General features: G+C 41.3%; 1 protein-coding gene across 1 annotated transcript; it reads right to left on the minus strand.

The window, feature by feature from the left end:
• Positions 1 to 6,852: 6,852 nt before the first annotated feature.
• mxra5b (matrix-remodelling associated 5b) lies at positions 6,853 to 24,784 on the minus strand. The gene is made up of 12 exons (XM_080498259.1): positions 24,323 to 24,784; positions 23,476 to 23,701; positions 23,165 to 23,294; positions 21,408 to 21,649; positions 20,721 to 20,872; positions 16,523 to 20,025; positions 15,545 to 15,686; positions 14,756 to 14,891; positions 12,729 to 13,916; positions 12,414 to 12,621; positions 11,294 to 11,515; positions 6,853 to 11,128 (listed from the first exon to the last, which is right to left on the minus strand). Exons 2-12 carry the CDS (start codon positions 23,661 to 23,663, stop codon positions 9,059 to 9,061), a joined length of 8,181 nt encoding a protein of 2,726 aa, XP_080354385.1. The 5' UTR covers positions 23,664 to 23,701; positions 24,323 to 24,784; the 3' UTR covers positions 6,853 to 9,058.
• Positions 24,785 to 25,577: the final 793 nt, after the last annotated feature.

Consider the following 25,577-nt stretch of genomic DNA (forward strand, 5'->3'; position numbering starts at 1 on the left):
CCTGAATGTCAGATTTGTTTTCCCCTGAACCCCCGTGTTCCTTGAATTTGATGCACACATTAAGAAATCTCATGTACAATATTTCTTTTAAACAAACTCATGTTAGGAAGTCTGCATAATGTTCTCTGAAAATCGCAGGAGCACACTAAGCATACAGACTGTGCTGCATGTAATTTTATTATTGTTTTTCACTCAGTATATTTCAGTTTCTTCTCTCATGGCCACATTAAAAAAAACTGCTTTCCCCAAATGTTTCAAATTTAATCAGGTTAAATTAAGCACATTAACAGTTTTAGTACATTAAGTTACCTATACACGTCTTGTTCCTTGTGTATGAGAATATTTTTGCCTTATTGCTCTGTTCGAGACTGTATTACAAGTAGATAAAATGAATAATGTAGGAGAGTCTGAACTGCTCTTCAGGGCCACACCATAACATCGATGATCATTGAACAGATTTACATTTGAGGTCTGAGAATGGTTCATGGCCCTCTTTTGAGCAGATGCCTCATTATCTGATTTCTAAGCCCTTTTACTCAGTTTTGTTTTTATCCAAAAGCCTTCTGGGAGTCTGGTTTCAACTGCACACACAGTGTAATAAAGCAATAATCTATTCAGAGAACAAATTAAGCAAGTTATTTCAGGTTTAGTGTATAAGTGAATCCAGCTGTAGTTTTTGTTGCAACATTTTGGTCAAATAAAATACTATTGTGCTGACAGTACGTACAAGTCATCTAAATCTTAATAGATATCACTCTAAGCCGATCATATTTTAAATGTCTTATTGCAAAGTACTACAAAGTACGTCCTTGTATGTGCTTGTATGATTATACAGTATGTCGTGCGGCGGTCCACTTTCCATTCCCTGTAAAAGTAGGCCGGCAAGTTAACCCATGAGTCAGCCTTTTCTCCTGAGAACGGAGACTCCCTGACAATGACAGCATCACCAACAGCTGACCAACACACCCAGCCAGTGAGACACAATCACCGCTCTATCAGCTTACACATGAGAATAGTATCACACATACAGTATGAAACTGTTAGTGTACACACACACACACACACACACACACACACACACACACACACACACACAGCTGACCTGTTGTATGTGCTGTAACACACCCAAACTCTGGCCTCAGCATTATTTCGTGATGGATACTGTAACCGTTTGTCTCCCCTTGTGTAAAAATGTGATGCTGAGGTCACTGACTCTCAGTTGGATTCTCCCATGAAACGTTTTGAACTCTGTGATACTTTACTGCTTTTATTTGTCCATTCATTTTTCAAAAATTAACTACATTTCTATATTTGCATGAATTGTATTTCTCACCTTTCACTATAAAATGCAGCTATTGCCTAATTGAGTTTCGTTTCATTTGAAGGATTGCAAAAGGAGTGCTGGGGTTGCAACCAATCGATGACCATTCCCTGTTGCAAAACTCATAAAACACATAAAAGGACTTTTATACCATTCATTCTGGATTATTAGAGAAATGTGATCAACATGTTAATCTTCATGGGAGAAGACCCAATCTTGCCGAAGGTTCTCATTGTATTGCAATAAAAAGACAATCAATTTTAGCTTAAGGTAGTAATAAAAACCTAATCATGAATATTACATTTGTCTAATGTGATTATAATTATGTAATCCAACTGCATTGGCAAGCTTGTCTTTTCTGCCTATCAAATGGGGCTCTATTTGTCAGAACATGCCTTTGTAGAATGGACAGTAAAGCAAAGTATGTGAGCAATTTTTCACCACATGCTCACCTCTGCCGCAAAACCTATAAATGCATGTAGCATTTAAAAAGGAAATGACAAGCTTTCAAATTGTATCAAATTCATTACCAAAGAAGCATTGTTACAACACAGAAATCACCTACGAAACACAAATGTCCTTACTTTTATGCACAGTTTATATTATTAAAGAGTAAAGAGTAAACATTAAATGCCAAAAAGATGTAAATGCTCATAAAACAGAGCTTTATAACAACAACAAGATTCTGCAACATTGTATGTTTATGTGCGTGTTTGAAACTGTATTCAAATCTGTACTCACGTGTGTATTACAGGCAATTCAGCTGAATAACACAGAAAAGATGTGACCTCGGTTTTCGGAGAGCTGTTGATTCGGCCAAACTGCATGAATTATTCTTCAGCTATTTATTCATCTCAATGGATACCAACCTTGTCGATGTGCAACAGTTTTCTCTTTTAAATTCACGCTATTAGATACAGTGATTTTCCTTCGGAAAACAGTGTCGGAAGTTTTAAACATTCAAAGGACTATGAGAAGATATTTTAAATAAGGATTTTCAGCTTAATTTTCAGTGATTTCCACAATTAAAGGCTAAAATCAAAGTCAAAAGTTAAAGTGGGATACATTTGAAATGCAATGAAGACATAACCTATTATTTTCCAATGAGTCTGAATGAACTATTGTACAGTTGATGGATCTAAGTGAAACATAAATGGTCCACAAGTCAAAAGAGGCTCAACAGAAGGTCCAGTTTCCTATGTAATATGTGATGCGATGGGCTTTGTGTTTATTCTTGACAGAAATTATTTGTGCAGTATTCTTTTTTCCTGATGTGTTAGTTAAAACAAATTCTACAACAGCTTGTATTTTTGTCTCTGCTATATCCAAGTGTATACTGTCGTTAGCCAGTGAACATGTTTACTTGCCTCTTATAGTTCTGATCACCATCTGTGTTCCCATCCACACCATTCTGTAAAGTCTACATGACAGCTGACTGAAGCAGGGGTTATGAAACGAGAGTCAAGAAACAAATAATTGCTGTGGCACACTTCCTTCCCCACACTCGAGCTCTTTTCTTTATTCAGTCAGCTCATGACTGCACAGGTGGTTCTTTACTGAGGTACATTTTCTGCTTCCTTCATTAACTAAGGAGGAACAGAATCGTACCTGAGGGAAAATTTATTTAAGTGTAAGATTACAGGTACTCTGATTCACGCGTCACATAATAGATGATAGGATAGAGTGAGTTATGATTGTCCTATCTGCCCTCCTTAACATCAGATTGCACACAATTTGCCTAATAGACCTGAAGGAATGTGAAAAATAAAGCATTCACATATTTGAACATATCTGAAGCCACAGGGTGAAGTTATGTTTTCCAGCTACAGGAATAATTTTCCAATTATTTCCAGTTATATAAGCATTACTGTTATGAAATGACAGAACTCAGACCATTTTTATGCATTCGAATCATTAATGTTTCTTTAGAGCAGCAGAAAAAAGAAAACATTGGGAAAACACATTCATGATGGGCGGCCTAATGAGGCGTCAAGATGAACCGTCTCTTTCAATCCAAAGTACATTGTTGTGCTAAAGCAACATCAAATAGATCAAAGAAACAACGGTGTGTGAGGCCTCACAATGTTTTGGTGGAATACATTCAAATGATGTGTGACCTCACTGAACTTGAGTAATGCAACGGTGTCATTGCTAATTTTGGGGGGCAAGCTGCAGCAAATAGAAGTCCGATTAGGGACATTTTTGTGTGGCGTTTGCAAGTTCGCCCCTTGTGTGTATGAGTCGTCTTGCACAATCTAAACACATGTAGTTGAAGTTAACTCATCACTGTGAATTTCCCACCCATAGCCAGCTGGGACCTGCTCCAGCTTGACTTGACCCTGAGTTGGATAGAGCGATAAATGGAGGATCCTGTGGACGAGTACATCTTGGAGTAAGTATTCCACCTCAGTGCATGCGGGTTCGCTGTGCAGTTTAACTGAGGTCTCCACTGAGCAAGGAAAAAAAGTTTCACTCATAAAATGAAATGTTCCACTGTTTTCTTCTTCAGCACACACTCACACACACTCACACAAGAAGAGATCATTACAGGAAAAAAAAAAAAAAGAGACGACGAGCTGCCGTCTGTCTCTCTCCTGTGACTGAAACATGAAAGCTGGGTGGACCGTGACATGTGATATGTTGATATGCCAGATTCGCCTGGCATGATTAATCAGTCATGACATCATGTGGAAATGTGAAATGTGAGCAGATTTAGCAGTGGTGTGTTTTGCATGACACATTGTTGAGTGTCAGTTTCCAGGTAGAGTAGGAGTAAAATAAAAGGGATTTGTTAAAAATGTCTCTGACGCATGTGGCGAAAGTATTTTATATGAATTACTTTCTTTTCCATGCTGCGCTGAGTCATAGCGCAATTGATTGGTTCCCAATGACATTTCCCCTGGCAGAGTTGATGCACTATTTTTGTGCTGTTGAAGGGCTCGGAGAGCTTCCATCTGTCAAAGTGTATGTAATACACTTGTTTTATCAGGTTTGAATGACAAGAGAGCAGTGTTGGGAATAATGCATTATTGGGGCAGCAGTGACCAAGAGGCTAGAGAAGTACACTTGAATTGGGAGCTTGCAGGTTCAGTTTCCACTGCAGATACCTAAGCTACCTGAGCAAGACCTTTGACCCCCCCCTCAGCAAAGACGTCAAATGTGGCTTTAACATTTAACTTTTTCTTCACAGTCTCTGCTGTTTTGTTGCTGTCTTCCTGGTCAGAAATCAGGAAGTAGTGTTGTGCTACATTTTGTATGACTGCCAAAACACGCACCTTGTTCTGGAAAGCAGGTGGACTTGAGCTCCTGCATATAAAAATTCAAGACCACTAAATATTAATAATTGAAGCAGGCCTACATAACCTGTGTGCACCAGTCGACCTCCGACTCGCTGATGTAACCTCAGCTAAACTTCATGAATGAATGAGACGATGGACTGACAGATGCAGCGGACAGCCCAGCTGATGTATCACTGCAGAGGCAACGGTGTACAAGACAGTCATGCACACATCACATTCCAAGTATTTAGTTTTTCTTTTTGTTGTCATTGTTTTGTTTTCTAATTTGCTCCTCTACATTCTAAGTCACTGTAATCAAATTTAAAGCCAAAACATTTGAAGTCAAAAGAAGAAGATATTGCAATATAGCTATGAAATACATTTTTATCGCCCTTTTCATACAGAAAATGTATGTCAAAGTACTTCACAGTTTGAAAATGAAAGGGAAAAAAAGCATTACATTTTTTATAACATCAGCTCAATATTAGAAGAGTGGAAACTTTAAAAGGAGCCTCAAAAAATTAGATTCTAAAACAGAAGAAGAAGAAAAGAATAATACTGTGGCTTCATCAAAAGGTTCTCCTCACTAATAATACTTCATGTTTACAACCTCTTCAATTTGTCTTAAAAAAAAACCCACTGAACTCATTCAGTGCGTGAGGTCAAATGTGAAATCGATGCTAAATAAAAGGCCTTTGTGATGCTTTATTAGTTAGTTCGGAGCTTGTAAGCTCACAGTTGCACGAAGAAGAGATTAGGGATCATTTACATGCGAAGAGGGATCACAAACGTGGAACCGTAAACCAACTTGCCACAATGGATGGAGACTCTCCAATACTGTAAAGAAGCTAATTCAAAACATGAGAAGTATTCACAGAAAACAACTGATGTCATCTACAGAAGAACACAAAGTACAGTCCTAATGTTATTTCCCCACACTATATTTCCCTGTAGATAGAAAGCTCAAACCAGCCAGACCAAATGACTGGGCGGGGCGTGACTGTGATGTAGATTATGAGTCCTTTGATCAGCGAGCGGTTTCACATTAATGAACCTCAGTGCTGCACCACATATAATCCATTCGTCTCTTTTTCTCATGTTTGACAAATATCTGCTTTTTCATTGAGACAAAGTTTCTCCATTTGGAGTATTCTGATTGACGAGTATTTGGTCTGACCCTGAAAACATTTGGACGTTTTCAAAGATTGGGGGAAAAAAAAAACTCTTACCAAGTAAACCTGGCTCTGATTTCAGGTCAGAAGTAATGGCGATTTAACAAGTTTGTGTCAGGAACAATAAGACATTAAGAATTAGCCCTGGGCCAGCTAATAGACCATGCACCAGTGTTAAATTGGTCTGAACCTCAGGGGGCTGTGGACAGAGCTGGACAGCGTCCTTGTTATATGTTTGTAATCAAAATCCCTTTGTGCTGTGACAACCCAGTACCGAAGGTTTATTCCATGAAAGGCAAATCATTTTAAATCATCAACATGTTGATGAAAGATGTCTCTGTGTTTTAGTGTGGTGTTGACTGACATGTTTGCCTCACAGTGTGATGTGAAGCAGAAATGTAGAAGTACTTCACTGCTGGAAAAAGAGAAAAACAGTCTCAATGTTTTGATTTCCAGTATATATGGTGTCAGCGCCACTGACAGCCGAGTAAACAAAACATTAAATAATAATGATTCGTTCGTATTTCAGTTTTTGTTGGTTTTTTTTGTAGTTTTGGGAGTATCACTACTTTTTTTTTTTTTTAACGCTAATGACCAAAATAGTGCATCATCCCTGCACAGAGGCTGTACAATTCCTCAGCGTTATTCATTTTTAGTATAAGCACTCACTCTGTGTAAACACCAGGTGTGAGCTCACGCAGGGCGGAGCGTGGACTCGCTCTGCAGCCTGCTGTGAATTTTATGGCATTTCCCAAGGAGTGGTATATGAAGTCATCAACATGTGTCTCATCTACAGTTAAGACCCCATTTCCTGGTTTGACAGCTGAGTTAGGGATAAGGAGTTTTAGCTCTCATAATATACTTCTCAAGAAAAACTTTCCCTCTTCGCTGTCGCCCTCACAGAAGTTGTTTCAATCCTTTCTGAATCCACACACAAGCATCCATTCTTTATCCGCACCACCAAAATGTAAGCAACTACTACTTAATGGAATAAACCTTTTTTTTCCTCCACTTTTATTCATAAGTTGAAGCTGTTGACATTATAACAAGCAGACTTCATTGGCTAATGATACATCAAACATATAATATTATTATTTATTATTCCTCCCATTATGGCAAAAACAAGATTGACACTGTACAGAAGAGTCTTTAAAAGACAAATAACTTAGAGATAATGACAACATTAGGAGTTTAGGAAAACCTATGTGAACTATTAACTCTGTGCATAAGCTAAGGACAGACCCTAAAAGCACACAGGAACACATTTATACAATCTTTATTATTAAAACTCACCCTTTGGTGAATTGGCAACCGAGGTGTTACCATAAACGCTTTGTACCTTATGTCAATGTGCCTTATTTATGTGCAGAGAATGTGATATACAGTCAGTGGTACACTATATCTCAATATCAAAAAACAAACATAAAAAGGAACACAAAATGAGTCCAGAGAAAAGCTTATGTTAGGACAGATTGTTATGCGGAAGTCTTCATCAAATGACAAAATAATTATATCAGGTTAAGGTTCAATATTAGCAATATTTGCACCACAATAACAAATCCAATATGTCATTATTAATGCAAAAGTAAATTAGATACCTGTCAAAATGAACAAATTTTATGCAAGCATACTTTGTACCAATTTGCGTCACCTGAAAATTAATCAAAAATAATACATTTTATGAATAAACACATCACGGAGCTAGAATTATGTTATATGACATTAGATTGTATTTGACTGCAGGCTATGAATGACAAACAGCCTTGCAGTAGGGTATGTGCAGTATGAAGTAAGATACAAAAATGCATATATTCCGGGTGCAATTTGCCAGAGGGGGTTTGTTGAGCTAAAATCAATCTCCATCACATGATGATGAGCCTGGTTCACCAACAGACCAGACAAAATATATGAAATCAAGTAAAAAAATCAAGGGTGAAAGATAAGATGTAATATTGTCTCATGCCCAGTGGACGATTTTGGCTGATGTCAATTCCCCAGAGGAACTTCATATTAAAAGATCTTGTCAGTAACAGCTGACAGCTTTGGGTTTTTTTTTTGACATACTCATTCCAAGCTTTTAAAAGTGATTGTTAGTGTTATATATACATGCAGGCCTGCAACTGTTATCCCTGCTACCAGAAAGGTGGTAAAATAAATAAATGATTGAAGCTTTCCATGTATATAGATATGCACATCTCTAACTTCACCACAGCCTTTTAAATCCATTTGTTATCCTTTTATAAAGTTACAGTGAGTGCTGGAAACATTTGCCCACTGGTTTCCTTACAAATTGCACCCTGTATATATACTTCATAATTACCAGACTTCAGTGTTGCTATTCAAATGTTTAGTACAGGGATACATAAAGATGAAACACCATTGTTGAGGTTTTGGATTACTTAGTTAAAAATTGCATAGTTTGAAATCGTGCAAATAAATAGACTGATCAATGAATCCTTCACATAAGGGATAAAATCTTACATCTTTTTACACATAAATACAAAAGGTCTGGATTGTTGGAATTAATCACTATTTGGCTTGTATTCGCGAGTTCAGCACAAGCACAGTCCTCAAAAATTCTAAAATGACCAGGCCATGAGGAAATGCCCCAGTGCCCCCAATGGCCAGTCTGCCCCTGGCTGAGATCTTATTGAGTTCTTAATTGCCTGGTCCTGGAAACAAATGCTGTTTTGCATTAAAAACAAACATTCAGCTGTAGATTCAGCCTTGAAAAAAACGACACATGTACATGGGCATCAGTGCCACACTCATGTAATGCACATCAGTTCAAAAAAGATTTCACGAGACTAAGGCACACCAAGGGAAGCAGCGTGTTCCTCCAGCTGCATAAGAAAACATCCTGTTTAACACAAGTTAATTCTTTATGCAAAGGAAAACACGCACCGCTGTTTCAACAAAAAAAACAAAACCTTTTGATTCCTGACATGAAAAAATACAGTATTAACAACAAAGTCATATAAAAATATACATGAGAAATATACTGTAGATTAGTAATGTCCTTTCTGAGATGAAGCAGTATCTGCTGCACAGAGATTTGCAGTTCCTTTGGGCATGAGGGGGACATGGTGGTAAGTGAAGGAGAGGTCGTTCAAAAGTTCAAAGACTGGAGGAGTCTCTTGTGTGTGTGTGTGTGTGTGTGTGTGTGTGTGTGTGTGTGTGTGTGTGTGTGTGTGTGTGTGTGTGTGTGTGTGTGTGTGTGTGTGTGTGTGTGTGTGTGTGTGTGTGTGTGTGTGTGTGTGTGTGTGTGTGTGTGTGTGTGTGTGTGATTATATAACGTGCAGGTAGGTTGCCTTGGTGTCCACTCCTATCACATTTTTGGCGGTGCATCTGTAAAATCCTGTGTCTCTACCTGTCGGGTTCTGTATCACCAGGGAGCCCTGAGGACGAAGGTAGCGGTTGCCGTAAATCCGAGGCTGACCCATCACCCTGAGCTGTGTTAGGTCTGGTGTTTCCCATGTAACCGTTGCCCTTGGTGTTGCTATTGTCAGACAGGGCAACTCCACAGCGACACCAGGGCGGGTGTAGGTCACAGGGGCGGGGCCTGTTGTGATGCGTGGAGGGTAGGCAATAACGATGACAGGAACTGTGACGACTGAAGCTGAGGAGGAGTCAGAAGAGGAGGATCTGCAGGTGTAGCTGCCCCGGTCAAACACCGAGGCCTGTTGTACTGTTAATGTTCCGTCTTCTTGGACTGAGTAACGGCCTGAGTCGCTACTCTCACCCCTAGACAGCACCTTGCCACTGGGCATGGTCCAAACGAGAGAGCCCTGGCTGTATCCAGGGGTTTGAGAAGCAGGACAAGGCAAGCGAAGGTTCTCTCCATTAATGATGCTCACCAAAGGGGCTGTTCGGGTGCTGACTGCTGGTTCAGAGTTTGGGCCTTTAAAGGGTGGAAGTACTACCAGGTGAGGAGCTGCTGGAAAACTTGAGCCTCTCTGCAGGGGTTTTTGAGTGACAGGATATCTTGGCTGAAGCACTACAGGTGACAATGGCCTTGAGTTTAGGGACAGCGTTGAATCTGATAAACCTCCTGTCTGAGGTATTGCTGTTAAACCAGATGTTTTCACCACAGGTTTTTCCACGTTTAGTCCCCTGTGTGGTGATCTCGCCTCCACCTTCGGCTCTGACACCTCCAGCTCTACCCGTATTGTCTTCTCTTCTCTCTCTGTTTTCACAACACAAACCAAGGTCCCTGCATCACTCCCCCTCACACCTCTGAGCTCCAAGGAGCCGTTTCTGTGCACAGTGAGTCTACTGCCATAGTAAGGAGCCGGCAACATGCCATTACCAGGGAGTAGCCAGGCCAGTCGAGGTGGAGGGGAGCCTTGGGAGGGGCATGGCAAAAGAACCGTCTGGCCTTTAACAGCCTGCAGCTTCACCACACCCACAACTGTGTTGGTGAAGTTTTGTGTATTACTGATTGAACCACCCCTGTTTCTTGTGTTTTCATCAGTCCCTCCTAGATTATTACTCCCACTAAAACCATTTCCTCTGTGAGTGCTTGTGCCACCTCTGCTGTTCGACACACTGCTACTAGAGCCTCCACTATTTCTTGAAATGCCACTTAACCAAGCCTGGGCTGTGTTGGTGTTTACATCAGTTTTGCCTCTCCCTGCAATGACTTCATTATTATAGGTCCCAGGATTCCTTTCAACACCATCTCCTCTAACTATGCTGGGACTGTTTGCCACACTGTCACTACTACTTGTGATGCCAGCTCCATTTCTTGTTGCTCCAATATTATCTGTTTTTATGCCAACATTTCCTCCTCTGCTCACCCCAACACTGACTATGCTATGACTTGGTTGTGTCATGATTCTACTGACAGGCCTGTTAAATCCGTTTTGACCATTATTCCTGAGATCAGGATTAGAGCTGCTGATAACTGATGTAGCACCAGTGTTTGGTACAGAGTTTATTATCCTGCTATCAATATTACTGTTGCTGCCATGCCCGTTGTTAATTCTCCGACCTTGTTCTCCTTCTTGGCCACTCATTCCATAGGTAGGACCCTCCACCTCCAGGCTAACTATCATGCTTCTTCCTCCTACCGTGTTGCTTGCTCGGCATGTGTAGTTTCCTGTGTCAATCTTTTGGGCCTGACGGACCTCCAGAGTTCCACCTGAAACTACCACAACCCGTTCAGAATAATAACCAGATCCCAAACTTTGTGGGATAATACGGTGTGCCGGAGAAAACCACGTCACTGTTGGGGGAGGATCTCCAGTGGCCTGGCAGGTGATTTTGGCCGTGGTTCCCTGATGTACTTTGAGGACATGATAGGCTCTGTTGTCAGTGAAGGTTGGTGGAGACGTCCTCATGACCTTTACTTTGACCTTGAATTAATTGATAAAAGATTCATCTTTACTGACATGTCTGAAAAACATTCATATTGAAAAGTTGAAAAGAGTCATATCAAAGGCTGACATAAAATCTAAATAAAGCAGGAAACTGCACAGCATTTTTGATCAGTGAAAAAAAATTTAATCTGTTTTTCTTACCTTCATGCTGTCTTGACCGCCTTGATTCTCAGCATAGCATGTATACTCGCCTTCTTCTCTCAACCCCACAGCTGGAACCAGTAAAGTCCCATTGTCAAACACAGTTAGTCGTCGTGCTCGCCCTCCTCTGTCTTCCCCATGCAGCACACTGTTCACCATGGTCCCATCTGGTAAGCTCCAACGAACAGCTGGGTCCGGCAGTCCCGATGCCTGGCAGTCCACCTGCAGACAATCATGGGTCAAAAAATGCAAACATTTAGACGTCTATTTTCCTGAGTTGGAACTGAGGTCATAAAACCTAAAGAAAACAACTTCCTATTTCTTTACGTACTCCACTTTATATTTAGGCTTCATTTATTTTAAAACTTCCAAGAAAAGATTGCTTAAACCTCATAAATGCTTAAATGAAATTTAAAATGTGGGCCAACACATTCCCAGAGTAATACAGTTTATTATTTCTTGGGTTTCATTCCACTTGACTTTGTTTTTATTGAGTCTTTAAATATTGATGTGTGCAGAGTTCTCCCCTGAGGCATTTGTTGATGATTCATAGCAGCCGACTGTGTGACCTGACAGGGTTTTTGTTTCTTTTTGAGTAAAAAAAAAAGAGGCACTTTTCAATCAAACAATGAATAAATAAAGAGCTCAGGACCCAACATACATCACTGCCCTAAAAAATAATAAACTAAAAACCCATATTTGAGGGGAAGACGACACACCGTTAAATTACACCAACTTCCTGCTATGCTATATTTCACACAATGATTCTTTGGTGTGACATTAAATGAACAGTAGTTTTTTTAAGGTTTGAGCGGGCCTCCTCTACAGGCTTCACAGAGCTTAAGGGGGCACACAGCAGCAGGGGTCAGGTGAAGGCAAAAGCTTTTTTTTCCCCCACATCATTTGTTATATTTCAAAAATACATAAGCAGAATGCAAAACAAGCAACTGTTGTATTGAAACACGCAATTTTAAATAGCCCAAATTTCTTGAAAATATGAATCTATGTAAAGCTAAGTGGGAACAAATGGGCAGGTATTACAGTGAGTATTGTACACTCCGCTTATTGAATGATATTCCTTACAGGAAATAGAGAAGACATATAGTTCAATCCAGCTTACCTTAAGCGGTTTACCAAATGACACCATCTGATCGAGAGGTTGTTTTGTCTCAATCTTTGCAGGCTTGGTGGCCACTGAGACACGGAGGAGGCGATAATCATCGGAGACCTTGTTGCGAGCAATACAAAGGTAATCTCCTGCATCCTTGTCGGTTACTGACTGGACTGAGAGTGTACCGTTTGGATGCACCTTCATTCGTCGATCAAAACTTTAAAAACAGAGCATAAACACATAATTATTACATACAAATTTGACACAGATGAACTATTAAAACAATTACTAAGATGTTTACTGATAAATCTGTGTCCCCTTTACCTCAAGTGAACGTCCACAAGCTTCCTATTAGGCGTCCTCCAGATAATTATGGGGGCAGGGTTGCCATTTACAGAGCAGTGAAGCTGTAAAGTCCCCCCATAGTGGACAGGAGAAATGGAGGGTGATGGTGAGACAATACGGGCTTTGGTGAAAGGGGAAACAGGCAATGGATGCAAAACAGCTGTGACTCTTCTGTCTGCTGAGAAAGACGTAGTCACTCCTGTGTTGTTTGTACTGGGCAACACTCTAGTGTTGTTTGTTGGCACAGGGGAGGATGGGAAAGAAGAAGAAGGGTTTGTTTTCTTGATGTTGGTAAAGAGTGTGGGGGAGAAAGTGGAGGCTTTGTTGATTTTAGATGGGTTGGAGGAACTGGGCTGGTGAGGATGAAAAGAAGAGTCAGACGTGCTGGGGATGAAGGTCCTAGATCTATCACGAACAGATGGTGGGGAGAATTTGGTGGAGCGGAATGGATCTGAGTGGTGTGTCAGAAGATTCAGATTTGTGTCTTTATTGGGTGACCATGAAGATGGCTTTTCAGTTGCTGCAGTTTTTGCCACCTCTGTTTTTACTTCTCCATCTTCTTTAATTTCAATCTTTACTGTTCTCTTATCAGCCCCAACAGCATTGCTTGCTGAGCACTCATAGCGTCCGATGTCCTTTGGCCCAACTTTTCGAATATGTAATGTCCCATTGGGCAAGACAAAGAGGTTGCCATGAAGAAATTGTGATGGGCGAACAAGGGTCCCATCTGGGATTCTCCATCGTAGAGTTGGTGGTGGGGCACCTCTCGCAGAGCAGTGTGCATAAACATGCCTCCCTGGAGGCAAAAGCAGATGCTCCTCTCTGGGTTGCTGTATCACTGGAGGCAATGAGGAAACATGGACTCGCACGGATGCACTGGCAGCACCTGCTGAGTTTGACGCCACACAGCGGTACACTCCTCGGTCACTCGGTAAGGTCACTGAGATATGGAGGGTCCCATTCGTGTCCATGCTGATTCGACTGGTGGAAGGCTCAGAGGATGTTATGACAGAACGATCAGGCAAAACCCATGAGAGCAGAGGTGTGGGGACACCCTCGGCTTGGCACTCCAAGTTCACTTCTCCCCCCTGATGGATGGTAGACTCTCTGTTACTGGGTAGCTTCATGCGAGGGGGGCGTGTCCAAACTTCAAGGGTAGTTAGCAATCTGTGGTAAAGAAACAAAGAACACTGGTCAGCCACCAGAACAACAACCAGCGTTGTGATCTGTAATTTCGATGTCTGCAGCCAAAACTGCCTGATCTGCTGATGCATGGGCATTTTAGAAATTATAAAGGTGCTCTGTGGCACCAATATATTAACAGCTTAGTGTGAGGTACTCCTCCTGTGACACAAGATTTGGCCACCGGTCACCAGTGCCCAGCTTTTTCTTCCTTGGGCTACTTTTTGATAGATATTGACCATTAAAGGCAGGGAACACTCAACAAGACAATTTTGGAGATTGTCTGACTCACTGGAATATTGAATCAAGGTGGACTTACTTCAATGCGTACCCTATTTTATTATGCCCAATTTTCTTGCTTGTAACTAACAGTTTTGAAGAGAAAATATTCCACTGCTGCCTAATGTATCTCACCCAATCCCAATCATTGTTCACTTCATCTCTCAGTGCTGTTGCTGTTTTTGATTATCAGTGTTAATACTCAATATATAAACATATTAGCATTTTAAATGTAAGTTTAAAACAAAGACTGACCATGATTTCCAAACGATACATTTCAGAAATAGTCATCAGATTTAATTACAGTATTCTGATTATAAAAAAAGAGCTCCCTCGTTGGTTAAACCTGTTAAATGAAATCAATTTCCAATTTCTTTTTCTGCAACAAGTAGATGTAACTATAAACTAAGCCACATAAAATGGTTATAAAGTGCAAAGGAGTGGTGGCTTAGTGACAAAACAAATTGGGGAAAATATTGTCAGTATAAGTGAATTTTTTATTGTGTAGTGCATTAACATGCATATCTGGTGTTGGGGATTCTCACCTGTCACGACCCAGGAAATTTTGTGCACTGCAGATGTATGTGCCCCTGTCCTGCTGCTGAACATTCTGGATAACAAACGTGCCATTTGGCAAGACCTCAAAACGCTGAGCCCTGGAGTGGATTGACATCACCGCTCCTGAGAGAAAGACAGGGAGCCAGGCAGTAGGACAGAGGGAGGGAGGAGAGCAGCAAGAAGTGAGGCAAACAGAAACAAATTGGAAAAGAAAGTTAGAAAGTGAGTAAGCAACAGAGAGGAAAGGAGGAACAGCGACTCACTGAATGGCACAGCGTGCAGTAGAGTCAGTGATGCAGCTTGCAAAATATTCCATTACTTGCTTACAATGTCTTTCCCACATGGTAAGCCACAGAAAAGCCTATTGTGTGCCTGCCAGTGTGTAATATTGGGCGCAAATCGTTTTTCCTCTCTCAACAGCAATTGCACTCTTTGTCATTCACTCAATGTACACACTAGACTGCATTTCCTTAACAGTTCTTTTATTCATTGTCTTTAAAAGACCGTGAATATGAAAAATAAACACCAATGTAGTAGATTGGTATGACTAATAAATAAGCTTTTCTTAACATTGACACAATTGTACATGTGGAGCGTATTCAAACAGATCATTTGGTGAATGGTGAGTCAAAGTGCTTGAGTCCCTCAGTGGATCTGACATATAAATGTAATGCCAAGATAAAGCACTGTGCAGAATTTTACACTAATAAGATTACGGATTTTTCATGTAGCATTTATGTGTATGCTGGAGGAAAAGTCAGTCGCACTGTGTGTACCTGTTGTAACCTTGGTCCATGTGATGGATGGTTTTGGCTCCCCTTGAGCTTCACAAGATAGCTTGGCTGTACCCTCTGCCGGGAACGACACAGTCCTGATGTGGGGATCTGAAATCTTTGGCCTCGATCTTGCAACAGAAGCCTGTGTCAAAAGTTTCAAACACATGTTTATGGTAAATGACATGACTTGCAGACCTACAGAATTGTGTTTGTCTTTGGTCTTTTCATTTTTCAGCTAAATACCATGTGACCCTTGGGCTTGCAATAATTATAAATAATTAAAGAAACAAATTATCAAATTGTCAAAAAGCAACAAAAGTACAACCACAATATCAATTCAATACAATGTAATCAACAGGTCATGTTTTGAATGCTATTTTTGCAGACATTCTATAGAAACAAGCAATCAAATTCCACATTAAACTATGAAAAAGACAAAACAACATGTAGTTATGGAGATAAGCTTTAATACCACAATACATCTGAAAACCTTTAATCAAAAGTTGAATACCATTTTTTGGGCACCACTAATTGAGTCAATTGATCAGCCAGACGTTCTCTCAGAAGTATTTAATTGGTTGTATTTCTATTTCTACTTAAATATCAGAATTAAGGAATTCAACTTTAAATTGAATAAGCCATTATTGTCATCCTCAAATGACAATTAATCACTGGGGACAGACCCAGAGGTTTGCTCCATAAAGACTTCCATGAGCTTTTGGAAATAAATTAAAAATTGATTATTTGAAATACCCTGGGATTGGGCTTTTCTGATTGTGCTCCATGTGTTTTTCATCTTTACTTTAGATCATCGACAGTGTTCTGAAAAACCCATGAAATTGGAGGATTGTCATAAACATCCCTCAGTTTTATTGTTTCAATTGCAGACTATACAGATCAGATTGTTTTCAGATGTATTGCAGAAATCTCAATCCAAATGGCAAAATGGGAATGTAATGTGAATTCCTTTGGACTCACCACAGGAGTGACAGGGAGTGATGAGGAAGGCGACCAGTGAGACCTGCTGCGGTGTGAATCTGGAATAGAGTTAGCTCCAGGGTTTTTCCAGTCAGTGGGGGGTCGACTCTGGCTTGGACCCCCAGAATCTGTCTTCTCTTTGGTGTCAGCGAGGCCAACTCTCACCCTCTCTGAGGACACTGCTTTTGTATTTATTGTTGTTGATGTCCCTGTACTAGATGTACTTGGCATAGCTGTGGTTGTAGTAGCTGGAATGGTTTTGTCCGAAATAGTAGCTGTTGTAGTTGTTGATGCTGTAATAAAAGGAATGTTGGGGATTCCTGGTACATCACTCCATGCAGTTGTCATTCTTGTGGTAGTACTATCATCAGCACTGTTTCTAAGAGTATGAGTGGTGGTGGAGGTCTCATTAGTATTAGTATTAGTATTAGTATTAGTAGTAGTAGTAGTATTAGTAGTAGTAGTAGTAGTAGTAGTGGGAATAGTAGATTTAAGAACAGAAGTGGTGGTTTTGTGAGTGGTTGCAGTAATGGGAGTTGTGGTAGTATGTCCAGTTGTACTAGATATTGGAATAATGTTAGCAGGTGCAGCAAACGTGGGATTTGAAATGTTGATAACAGACATTGTTTTGAGATGTATGTCCTCACTACTAATACCCGGATATGTAGTGCTGTCAGTATACCTTGTAGAAGTTGTAACTACGTTTGAAGTAGAGGTGGATGATGAGAAACCAATGAAAGCATGACTAGTTGAAGAGTGGGACTCATGTGGCACATCTGAGAAATTCTTCCCTCGGTCTCCACTGTGTTTGTCTTGGGGACTATTACGATGTTTGCCTGAGGCTGTTTGTGTTTCTAAATGTGTCTGGATGCCATGTGTAAATGTCCCAGGATGTGTGTCTGGCACATGTGTTTTGGAAATTACATTATGTGAGTGAGTGGGTGCTGATGTGTTGAAAAGTGTCGACACTTCAGTATCGGATATCTTGCCTGAGTGAGTCACCATGTCTGTGTGTGTCTTTGTCCGAGAGAGAGAGGAAGCTGGAGAGGATGCGGATGATTCTGAAGTGGACACATGAGGACTGTTAGAAACAGAGGGAGATTCAGGACCGAGAGCCGCTCGGTTTAAAGAAATCCCACTATGGTCACTGGATGTCAACAAAATAGCTGGTGATGTGGCTGTTGACAACATATTCATTTGACTTGTTGTGGTGTCAGGGGTCACAGCTTGTGACCGTGGGTTCACGGGGTCAAGTGGCGGTTGAGGTGTGGTCAAAGGTCTACCCCTGGGCCTGTTGATGATTCGTCTTCGCTGTCCAATCTTCCTGCGTGAGTTCCATGGACTTTGAGGTCGGGGGTTTGGAACCAAATTTGGAAGTCCCTGTTGAGGGGTTTGAGGCCTGCTACTTGATGAGTTAGAATTTGTGGTTTGTGCCTCTTCTTCAGGAGATTCAATTTCATTTGCTCCTGACTGTGGATTAGATAAGATTGCTTTTGTCTGTGTCGCTGAATTTGTTGGCACTTCTGTTTGCAAACCTGTTATCGTTGTCCCTGTGGGGGTCTCTGTCTCATTTTCCTTATCTATTTGTATTACTGTTGACTCCTCTGTACTTTCCTCCATCGCTGCGTCTGTTTCACTGTCTGTTTGTGGCTCTGTTGTTGGCTGTATCTGTGCATGGACAGGCTGAACCGGCTGCAAGCCTTCCTCTTGTAGAACAGTGTCATCCACAGATGACTCTTCACTTTCTGTTCCCACACCCTGAGTTCTGTCTCCATCTGTATCATTATCTTCATCATGTCCTATTGTAGCTTTGTCTTCACTTCCTTGAACTGGTTCAACTGTGGATGCTGGAGTTGTGATGGGTTGGGTGTAATTAGTCTTTTGACGAATCTTCGCCAGGAGGTCGGCCCATTTTTTCGGGTCTATCCTTTGCCTGTTTTCAAAACGGTTTCTTCTCTGGTCAGTTGATGAAACGGGCTGTCCACCTCCTCTTGTAGGGCTTCCTCTCAAGGGACCACGTCTTTGTGGGTTTCCAACTGGATAACGTCTGTTTGAGCTTGGCTGAAGCAATACTGGGTGTTTTCTATTAATAAAAGTGGTCTCGTCTTCTTGTTCTCCATCTCCTGATCCTTCATCCAAATCACGAAATAAAGGGGCTCGAATTTTTGTTGACCTGCCAGCAGCTGACTGTGGTCCTGTGGGAAATGAAGACCTAAGAGTGGGAATATGTCCTGAACTTAATATCAGCTGCATGGACAGAGAGTCACTCCCATACTGGTTGACTGCAGTGCAACGATAATGACCAGCATCTTTTAGCAAAGGGCGAGACAGGACCAGACTCCCATTCAAGTCTATTGAAAGTCCACCTGATACAGCTAATCCCCGTCGTATCACATTTCCATCTGGCAAAATCCAACTCAGATCAGGTTCTGGTGAGCCAGATGCCTTGCATGACAGCTTTACAAGTTCCCCTGAAGTTCCCATGATAGGGGGTCCCACTTGTTCCCCTGAAGGTGGGACGGAGGACTCTTCCACTGCCAGGCGCAGTGGCAGAACGTCTACATCCCTCACAGCCAAGGCAACACAGTAGTAAATCCCGGCATCGGAGAGAAGTACTTTTTTCAGAAGTAAAGCAGAGGCCAAGGCCTGAAGCCTGCTATCCTGGCTGCTAGAAGGGGTATTGAGCCTTGATCCATCTGGAAGTATCCACTGTACTTTACGGTGGCCAGAACTGACAAGGGGGCAAGTGAGCTTTACGTTGCTGCCTGCTATAGCTGTGAGTGAAGTGGTTGTATGGTTAGTTAAAATCATTACCCATGGATGAGAATCAGGAGACGGTGTTGATAGCTGAGAGGCAGGGTCAGGATGAGTGGAAACTCTTGTTGAGTATATGAGGTGAACCTTATGTGCATTTGACTCTGCTCTGTTTAGCTGAATGCTAATGGCAGGCTGGAGTAACCAGTGTGGTCTGGCTTTTACAGAAGCTTTAACTCCAGTGTGATAATATCCATCTGTCTCTGTTGTCTGCCCATAGCGGTAAGCCAACCCTGGGGCTTTGCTCAGCATGATCTCCCTCTCGAGACGGACTGCAGTCTCACTGTAATAAGCCAGAATCCTCCAGAGTTTCTCATAGCTTTGTCTCTCCACGGGACACTCCAGAGAGAGTGATAGGGCTAAGGGAAGAGGGAGTGTAGAGGGCTGGGAAAGATCTGGAGGTGGTGCAATATCCTGAGAGCTGGAGGATTGAGTGATGTTGCAACTCAAATCAACATTGTTCCCATGTTCATCAGAAAGGCCCAGAGTGGCACTTCCTAAAGGCTCTCTGAAACTCTCACTTGATTGGATTTCGCTGAGGTCTGTCTCCACAATTGTCTCTTTTCCAGGGAGGATATTACTAGGTGAGGTGCACAGAAGGGAAGTCCGGTCAAGCAAGCCCTTTTCTTGAAGTGAACTGGGTGTTGCACAGAGGGGACACTGAGGGCCAGCAGGACACTTCATTAACCCTATTTGAAAGAGAGAGACAGACATGTCATGAAAGGTTGTCTGACTATGTCTAACATGTCCACTAACGTCTTGGCAACTATACAAATAAATTAGGACACCCTTCAACTACCTGTAAATACAAGTAGATATTAAGTCATTAATTAGCCATGCTACGTTATTTTAAGAATTCTTTACACTATATATCTCAAACTCATCATGAATGGGTAATTAACCTACTCATAAATCAAAAATATGTATCTCTTCATTATAACACAATCATTAGCCTATATTTTGGCTGCCACACATCAGTGCTGTCATCATAGATTAGTCATGCCAGGTTAAGTCTGGCATATCAATGAGGCAAATTTCACGGTCCAGCCTTCTTTGACATCTCAATAACAACCACAACACATATTGTAAAATATGAAGGAATGGGGTCGAAACAATTAAGATTGTAAGTATCAAGGCAGCTTTAGTGTAATGATCAAATATAGTACCTGTGCTTTGTTTGTAGACCTAAATACGCAATAATGAGTGTCCTGTTATTTCGCTCTTGTTTGCTTATTTATTTTAATCGCCTAAATTTCTTTGTATAATCCCCCCATGGCATCAACGTGCTTGCATCACTGCCTGAATGCACCCACTAACTGAAGTTAATAAAATACATGTCTGGAGTAAACCCAACAATGAATTGTTCGTTGAACGTTTGCGTCACCTGGATGAGCAAGGCTCCAATCGAGAAGCCAGTTCATTTGACAGTCACAACTCCAAGGGTTAGACTGCAGAGCGAGGGTTTCGAGCAGAGGCGCTGCTGCTAAAGTGTCTTTGGGTAGAGTGGTGAGACTGTTGTTGGAAAGGTCCAGGTGTCTGGAGGAGAGAAAGTCAAGATTTATACGACGAGGTCAAGTGAGAGCACAGAGGTTGAATCCAAGACATTGAGGGAAGAGTGAGAGTTTACAGGTCAAATAACGGAAAATCAATCATAAACTCAAATATTTTTCTCAAGTCTTTTTCGAGTAAAACCCAAGTTGTATATGTTTACGCTCCATCTTGTAGTACAAGACAAAAGTGAATTGACACTGTTGTGGCTTTAGAGAATGACATCTGTTTATCTAAATACAAATCAGCATGGAAAAGTTCCCACTTTAACGAGGCTATTATTTTCTTTGAAGAGTCAATCATGTGCAAAATATTACCAGATCTGCCGGGTCATTGCAATGGTATACAAAATGATGTGCTTTTATTCATATTTCAGCTCTTATTCTTTGTTAGTCAAGGCCTCACTGATCAAATTATTTAGGATGAAATAAAATATGAAATATATGAAATATGATCAGTTTAAAACGTAAACCTGTTCTCAACACGGAATATGACATTGTGTGCTTTCGATTAAAAAGCTCACCTGAGTGTTGAGAAGTAATACGTATTCAGGAGGGACAGCGTGCACAAAGTGTGAGGGTGCAGCTGATGCAGTCTGTTCCCCTGCAGACGTAGCAGCCTGAGGCTGGGCAGCTGGAGTAAAGCCCGGGGGTGGATATATTGAAGGAGGTTGTGATCCAAGTACAGGCGCAGCAGTGAGGTCAGGCCAGTGAAGGTCAGAGATGAAGAGATCTCCCTCAGCTTGTTATAGCTCAGCTTTAGTATCTGTGGGGGTGGAGGAAATAAAGTGAGCAGAAAAAAAAAAGAAGGATTACAAGAACCGACATCATTGCTGATTAAAAACCAAGTCTGTGCTACGATCATAAGTCTGCCTCTGGACACCACATGCTTGTAGATTAAATATATAACAAATAATGTGTGGAGGACTGGAATGAGGATGAGGATTGGAGTGAAAAGTCTTTCTAAGCAGAAGTGACTGACAGCATACGGTGTAAATTTAAAAGACTATGAGGACTTTTCTCTCTGGCAGCTCACCATCTTATGTGTCAAAATTGGAATAATAGCCCACAGCCTATAATCACACAATATATTCATGCTGTGAGCTGGACCAAAGCAGTGAAAACTAAAAGGATATTGTAGCGCAGGGGGTCGACAGCTTTCCAAATATGAAATTTAGCCTTTTATCCCAAACAGAAGACTTAAAGGAATCGATTGCTATTCCAGTCATGTGTGAAAGAACCCACCAAAACCTTAAGAGGGTGCACCATGAAAATCAGGTTGTGGAATTTTGTTTCTGTGAGGCTTAAGATAAATCTGCCCTCCAGGAGGCTACTAAGCTGGCAGAGCTCCAATGACCGACAGATTTTGCATGTGAAGATGTCGGCACATGGAAATATGGATTCTATTATCACAAAGTGGCAAATATATCAGCATCTGCATGGAAGATGAGGGGAGCAATTGCTTGTTGAGTAATATCGTTTCCTCATGGGCTGCTAATTCTGCCCTTAGGTTGCTGCTAAGATGTCCAATATGTTTCCTGTCACTGAACAGTGATGAACATAAATCATGCATTAGTTATACAGAAATTACAAAAAACATGCTTAAGAAAATTGAGCAATGTTTTGTTGACTGTTCTATTCATTTCAAACCATTACAAATCAAGCTTTAAATGTGTTCTATTAGTGTGACCAAGGGATTCAGTCACATTCAATTATGTACTGTATCTTAATAATCCTTGTATGCTTTTAATAGAGAACATACTTTCTTACAAACATGGTGTATGTATCTGCATCTTGAAGTTAAATCAATCTATATACTATTAACTACAATTACATAAATGTAGGGAGCTGATCCTACTACAGCAGAGATTTTGAAATAAAGCCGAAGCCCTTGTGTGGTCCACTGCAGGCTGTAGAATGATGAAACTGAGTTTTGCTGACTATTATCATGTTTGAAACACCTTTATCTCTGAAAAGTCAGTCCGGAGCATTGGGAGTTAGTTTAGTAAAGGACAGCTCAAAACACTTCCGATAAAGTTCCTTGTTTCTCCCTCAGAGACAGATCTATTGTGATAGAAGAGCTCTTAAACTCAAAGTGGTGCCTTCCTTAGAGACACTTGTCATGTTTAGCCACAGAATGGTGTTCATGCATCATGCCATTAACTGCCCTGTCTAATAAGCATTTTGTTTGCCTCTTTGTTTACGTCCATTGTGGACTGATTTCTCTGTCTCCTCTATCAGACTGTGTAGCATACATGAAGAAGTTCTTCTTCCACTTTACCTGAAGGGATTTCATGTCTCTGAAAACTCCATCCGGAAGATGATGGAGGTCATTGCTGTGGAGCATCAGAAGCTCCGCCCTTTTCAGTCCAGCTAGAGAGTTGTCATGGAGCCTGTTAATGCTGTTGAACCTGTGGGAGCAATTAAACTATATATTGACAACACTCTAGAATAAATAAATAATGTGAAATGATCATGTATGATTATTAATCCCAGGCTTTCTGTGTGTGTTAACAAATCAAATTCCATACATGTATTGCAGTATGTGCAGATGCATACTTTCATGTGTTGCAAACCTGAAGGTTTTCATACCCTAAATTTATGCGACGTGTGTGTGCAGGCAGCCCAGGAGGTATATTGAGTAGAGATCGGAAGGTACAGTGGACTTCATTGGCCTGGTAGCAGTTACAGCTCCTGGGGCAGGACTGGCCCCTGGGCACCCAACATGTCAGCACGAAGAGAGCTGTCAATGCTGCTGGCACACACACACTCTGGTGCATCTTCACTCAGAAGTGGAGCGACTGCACGGAGACTGTCACTGCCAAAGAGAAGAAAAGAAATAAAGACTTTAGAGAGAAAAAAAGAAGCTCCAATGTCTGCCATGAAATCCAGATGAGGGTCTCTGCCTCCATCTCTCTCTCTCTCTCTCGCTCTCTCTCTCTCGCTCTCTCTCTCTCTCGCTCTCTCTCTTTCAGACACAGACACACACGTTAGGTTTTTTTTTCATACTCTTACACCTAGACTACAGTCATGCTTGCATATTGCACCTGTCTCAAATATAACATTTTTATTCAAGCGCAAGACACCAGGGCGCATGCGCGTGCCCAAGGGTGCTCGTTAAGTGTCTCGAATAGAAGTTGGCATTAAAAAGCGCAACAGGCTTCAATGCTATAAAGGAAATTCAAGAATGGGCATAAAATTACACTTTGTGGAAATATACCCGGTCTCTCGTTCTCTAACCATCTCCCTCGCTCTTATCTAATCTTCCACAGGCGCGGAAATGCACTTAAACCATTTAATTTCACCAAAGCAACTGTCGCTCCGAGAGGCTTTTCAGCCTGAAGTTGAAATTAAAGTAAATTACGCTCCCTGGCGAGGAGCTTTCAAGATGAATAGATTAATCTGCTGCATTGCGCGCTCGTGATTGGTGAGTGCTTACCTTGAAATCCTTTCGTCCGCAGGAGTAAATTATTTTACAGAATAGCTCATTTCGCCCATTAAATGTCGACTTAAATCCAGTTGCACGGGACGGAAAATTTGTCGTGCAATTAAGCAGTTTATTCATCCATAAGTTCCAATTCTAAGCAGAAAACCTCCGAAAGGTTGTCACCTTAGAAGTCACTGGAGGGAACAGAGGAAACCCTGGAAAGTATGAATATGTTTGTCAACTTCACAAAACAAAACTTGGAGAGAAGGGGTGAAAAAAAAAGAAAATATATCCAAAGGCTCTTTTGGTGCGTCTGAGTTGAAGAAAAGTGGCGCTCGGAGCGACAGGCGGAGGATTTGCAAATGCGTCTGGCGCGTTGCGGCTCTGTGTGTTTTGTGTGTGTGTGCACTTTAAGTGTGCAGGCCACTGAATGTGTATTCGAGTTTGGAAAAGAGGACTGGACTAGAGTGACGCTCAGGCAGAGGGGTCTTACCCAAGGAGGGGCTTTCTGGTAAAGCCAGAGGTAAGAATCAGTCCACTGCGCCTGAGGCTGGTGCGCAATGCGCTGCGCTCTTCCACTGAGCACGAGGCCAAAGAAACCAATATGTTCTTAATTAGTTGCAGCTCGTTTATAGCCTACAATCTTTATCAAAACCCAATTTATTACTCTCCCTAAAGCTGTATATCCATTTGTTTAGTGACTTTCTGTAGGGACGAGAGAGGCATTTACTGAAATAGTTACTGCTTACATCCAAGGAGTGATTTTCTGCAGGATGGGGGACTCTCCCCCCTCCCCAAATCGACTACCCCTCTTCTGCTGATTCATTTGATTGCAGGGGGTAACTCTATCTCCTCGTCGCTTTAATTAAAACTACCTCACCAACACAGACCGACCTGTAAAACCCATCAAAAATGCAGCTCTCTTCACTCTTTGCTCCCTTAATTTAAATTTTAAATGCAGTCCTTGTGTTTGTGGTTGTTGTTGCTTTGTGCTGCGTTATTTGGTATGAAACGCGCTTTAGAAATACGAATGAAATGCATTGAAATCCAAAGAAAAGCAGCCAACTCTCACAATAGGTCGCGGAGTTAAGGTGATGTATTGAATTTGCATACATATGATGTTTTGATGTTGAGATAAAAATGAGTTTTTTTGGAAGCGCTCAACTTTGAAAATCCAGTGACGTTTTACATCGCAACCTGTTACTCTTGGGTTTGCACTAAAACTCATTGTATACTTTATTAAAAATCACATTGCGTGCAGTTCTAA

This window comes from Blennius ocellaris (genome assembly GCF_963422515.1).
Source record: "Blennius ocellaris genome assembly, chromosome: 6".
NCBI lineage: Eukaryota > Metazoa > Chordata > Actinopteri > Blenniiformes > Blenniidae > Blennius > Blennius ocellaris.

Excerpts from the sequence above, each read along its gene's own strand:
- mxra5b (XM_080498259.1), bottom strand. The coding sequence starts at position 23,663 with ATGCACCAGAGTGTGTGTGTGCCAGCAGCATTGACAGCTCTCTTCGTG. Across the intron at positions 20,026-20,720 it reads TTGGAGCCTTGCTCATCCAG|GGTTAATGAAGTGTCCTGCT; the intron begins GTGACGCAAACG and ends TCTTTCAAATAG. Across the intron at positions 11,516-12,413 it reads CATTTGGTAAACCGCTTAAG|GTGGACTGCCAGGCATCGGG; the intron begins GTAAGCTGGATT and ends GATTGTCTGCAG.